Source organism: Mandrillus leucophaeus, unplaced genomic scaffold (assembly GCF_000951045.1).
Source record: "Mandrillus leucophaeus isolate KB7577 unplaced genomic scaffold, Mleu.le_1.0 Scaffold258, whole genome shotgun sequence".
NCBI classification, from domain to species: domain Eukaryota; kingdom Metazoa; phylum Chordata; class Mammalia; order Primates; family Cercopithecidae; genus Mandrillus; species Mandrillus leucophaeus.
Genome location: NW_012102676.1, coordinates 568,869 through 572,860, shown reverse-complemented (window position 1 = coordinate 572,860; position 3,992 = coordinate 568,869). Strand labels below are relative to the sequence as shown.

General features: G+C 41.3%; 1 protein-coding gene across 1 annotated transcript in view; it reads right to left on the bottom strand.

The window, feature by feature from the left end:
- The window catches only part of ANKMY2 (ankyrin repeat and MYND domain containing 2), a 53,034-nt gene that overhangs the window by 21,105 nt on the left and 27,937 nt on the right, over positions 1-3,992 (bottom strand). Inside the window, exon 5 of the mRNA XM_011983944.1 lies at positions 1,807-1,967. Coding sequence (XP_011839334.1) covers positions 1,807-1,967 — 161 coding nt within the window. The remainder of the gene's footprint in view (positions 1-1,806; positions 1,968-3,992) is intronic.

Below are 3,992 nucleotides of genomic sequence, written 5' to 3'. Positions count from 1 at the left end.
TCCACAAACCCTTACTGCAATCTGAAGGGGTAGAAACCTAGATATGAAAGACAGTGAATCAGAAAAATACAGGGAACTTCTTCAAATCAATATAAGCCAGAATATCCTGTATTGCTCAGGCAGTGGAGGAACAAGGGTCTTACAGAACCACACACATTCTCTACATTGAGAAATACCGTCCCCTGACAGAAACCTGTCTCCCCATCCCAGCCAGCCCATGCCTGAGACAGCACCATGGAGAGGAGCCAATGCTTCTCTAGGGAGTTCTCTTTTCTCTAGGTGTGCTGGGAGGCAGAGAACCACTAACAAAGAAGAAAATACATATTTTTTAAAGGTTAAATTCTAAGCCCTCTGTAGTCTCCACTAAAAACATGAGTATGCAATTCACAGCTGAATTTGCCCACTTAGTATCACTAGTGTTGCCTCTGGCAGTTCTTCCAGAATATTAAGAAAAACTCTTGAGTTTTCTAAAATAAAAACAGCAGATTTCACTTTTCTGTCTGATGGGAAAGGTATCTACTAGTTTGTCATCTCTCTTAAGGGCCTAGAAAATTAATTTGGGTGGAGGAACACACAATGAGTAAATTTGGTTTGTTTCTCAACCTTCAAATACTCAAGAAAGATGTACAGGGATGCATCAACAAAGCAATAAGATTATATACATTTTGGATCTTATATCTTTGAATGAGGGTCACTCTTCAACAGAGTTACTTATAAGAACTGTCCACTCATTTTCATGATGCTCAGCAGACTCCACAGATTCTTCTTTTGTAATAAACTTCTGGGAAAATCTATTTTCTACATGATAATAACGCCTTATGTTAAGGAAGAACCTTAATTTTTGACCCAACTTACTATCTTGCTCACTTAAACAGCTCTGAACTACTATCAAATCTTTACCCTGTGAGTAAAAGCATGTGACAGAAACTGAAATTGAAATAGGACCTCATCACTGTAGCACACATGTAGCTGTGTAGTTTTCCATGATGATTATTGAGGAAATGATACTTGTTTAGCTGGATTTTTTTTTAATTATGCTGTAAAAACAGTAAAAGCCCATCTTTTTAAAATCTAGAAGACAATAGCACTGAAATATTTCAGAATAGCTCTTGAAATTTCCCAGTTAAGCCATTTGAACTTATGTGTTCATCTACGAAATTTGACAATCTGTTTGATTTGATGAATTACTGGAAAAACTATGTTATTTAAAGGCATCAAATAGCCACTTACCTTAAAAACGTGCCCATGATTACATTTCAGAATCTTTCTTAAAAAGGCAATTATTGTAACAGATGCTGTTAGTGCCCCACCTACATCCTTTTTACCAGGCCTGTATGCCAGGCCTCAGAGGCTCTCAGGGTCAGCTACTATGGTCTCTTCTCCAGAAGACTGCCCTCATTGAAAGGGAGCCACCTCACTTGGTACTATCTGGGAGGCTGTCCTTTCCCTCTGGAGACAGGCCCCATCCAACAACAGACTGATGAATACAAAAGCTGGACTCCCTTGCTTCTCTGGAGCCACTCACACTCCAGAGCTCTCGGTGGGATGAGGTGGAAGCTAGGCTTCAGCGAACCCATCTCTTTGCGTGGCTTTTCCTGATGCTTTAGTCTGTTTCTCTCTCGCTCACTCACTTCCAGGTTTCAACGGAGAGTGCTGCTTCAATAAATCAACAGGCCAAAAGAGCCCACTGCAAGCTCTACATCTACAAAACCCAACCCAAGACAATTATGATCCTGTATAATAAAAGCAGTTTAAGCTCTGAAGCAATATTTACATAAAAAGCAAATACAGTAGACAGCACACTACCTTGACAGGATGAAGATTTGTTGTGGTGATGATTTTGTGCAGTGGGCCTGCCAACTTTGGGGGCAGTTTTGGCTCTTTATCCAGTCCCTGGGGCTTAGTGTAATAATCCAGTCTCTCTCGAGGAAAGAAATTGTTGATTATGGTCACACAATCATGTTGACCTTTTCATAGAAAAATAGAAAAGTTGTGTTTTAGTATTAAAAATAACACATCTGGATTTTAAAATTAATTATGTTGCCATTTTTGTGATGTAAACATGCACCAATATCTTTATTTTTCAGGAAAGGAGAGTAGAGGAGGAGGACAGGTAAAATATTTTAGAGAACATTTATAAACATTCCTTGTAAAGTTGATAAACAATCTTTGAAAGACACAGAATCCAAAATACATATGAATATTATGTGGATTACAAAAGAAAGCACTGTTCAACTTGTAAGAGACCCTAAGTATTTCATAAGTTGCTTGTAAGTTAAATGTCTCCTCTTCTCAGCCTACACAAATGATGCTCATGTTTCCCTAATCACATCCGGTTGTATTTACACAAAATTTAAATTTACTCCATATAAAGTATTGTTCTTATTATAATGATAATATTAAACTGAAACCCTCTCCCCCTTACCCACTACCTCCTGAATTTGAGAAAAGCTTGCCCTCTTTGTGAAATGTAGAGAAAAGGCTTTTGCTTCCATAAGCTTGGAATCCATATCGTGGCTTTGCACAGAATTCCAAGCCACTTCTCTAAGGCATCTCTAATTAAAAATGGTTCTACGAAAGCAAACTCTTCCCTGGGGAAGCTGCTGGCCTGCAAGTTTGCTCCTGTGGCCTCCCGTCCCTAGCTCCCTCTCCACTACCTCTCTGTAGCAAAGCAGTGGCCACTCTGGGCAAGCAGGCAGAACCCACAGGGCACACAGGAGGGCGCAGGCTCTGCCTGGATCTCCGGAGGAGAGACTTCTTCCTCCATTCTGACCGATGAGGGCTGGGGGACCAGCGGAGGCGCGCCTGGGCAGAGTGTGCAGATGCCATGGTCCTTGCTCCCGGAAAGTGGTCCCCCTGGGGCAGTCTGCGTGGCCTCTGCCTGCTTGTGCTTGGTCCTGGGAGCGTCTGCTTGATCCTGCCGACAACAGGTGACCTGCGTGGGGACAGCACTGTGGGCCGGCTGGACCCTGGTGCTTGAGGCTGGCAGAGGGCTCTGCTTGTCCCTGAAAGTTCCTGGAAGAACCCGGGAGTGGCGGGCTTCATCCTTGTGCCTTAGCTGGTTTGCTGACCAAACCAGCTTAATGTCTCAATTAAATGGTTGGACACTTTCGATGAGATATTTTAGAACTTTTTTTTTTTTTTTTCTTCTGAAACTATTCTTCTTTTTTTTTTTTTTCAAATGGGAACAGCTATCTTTTTATTGCAGCTGGATATAAGATTTTGTTTTAAGGAAGCATATGCAGTTTGTCTTCATCTTCTTTGGTTTCTTCATACATAGATGTAAATTTCCACACAGTTACCTGGGATGATTTTGATGCGGTGTTCATAACCCATTTGCATTAGATTTGCTTGGTTGAATGTCATTTTTCTCTCTTCTTAAAGATTCTGGAAGGACGGGTTATCATTTTCTAAACTAACTAATTAATGTCTCAATTGAGACATTAAACTTTCTTCTTCCACTGATCCAGGACCCTATCAGCTTTACCTGACTGCCTGGGAGGTACAGAACAAAGTACCTATGGGGATCCAGCAATTCTGAAGATTATGCAATGCCTCCAACAGAGGGCTTCTTGGGTTGGAAGTGTGTGGATAACATTTACCCTAACAATAACCACTACAACTACAGCTAATAAGAGCATTTAAGTTAAGCAGATTCAATTATAATATATAAATAGACTTTCAAGAACTGCAGAGAGATTTAAATTTTAAAAATTAACAGGCAAACTGAAAGAGGCGATCCTGGTGACTATTGAGAACTAAATTAGTAACACAGAGGATCAAGGCCAGTCATGGTGGCTCATGCTTATAATCCCAGCACTTTGGGAGGCTGAGGCAAGAGGACTGCTTAAGCCTGGGAGGTGCAGACCACCCTCGGTAACATAGCACAACCCCTTCTTTACAAATAATTTAAAAAATTAGCTGGGTACAGTTGTACGTGCCTGTCGTCCCAGCTACTTGGGAGACTGAGGCAGGAGGATTGCTTGGGGCCA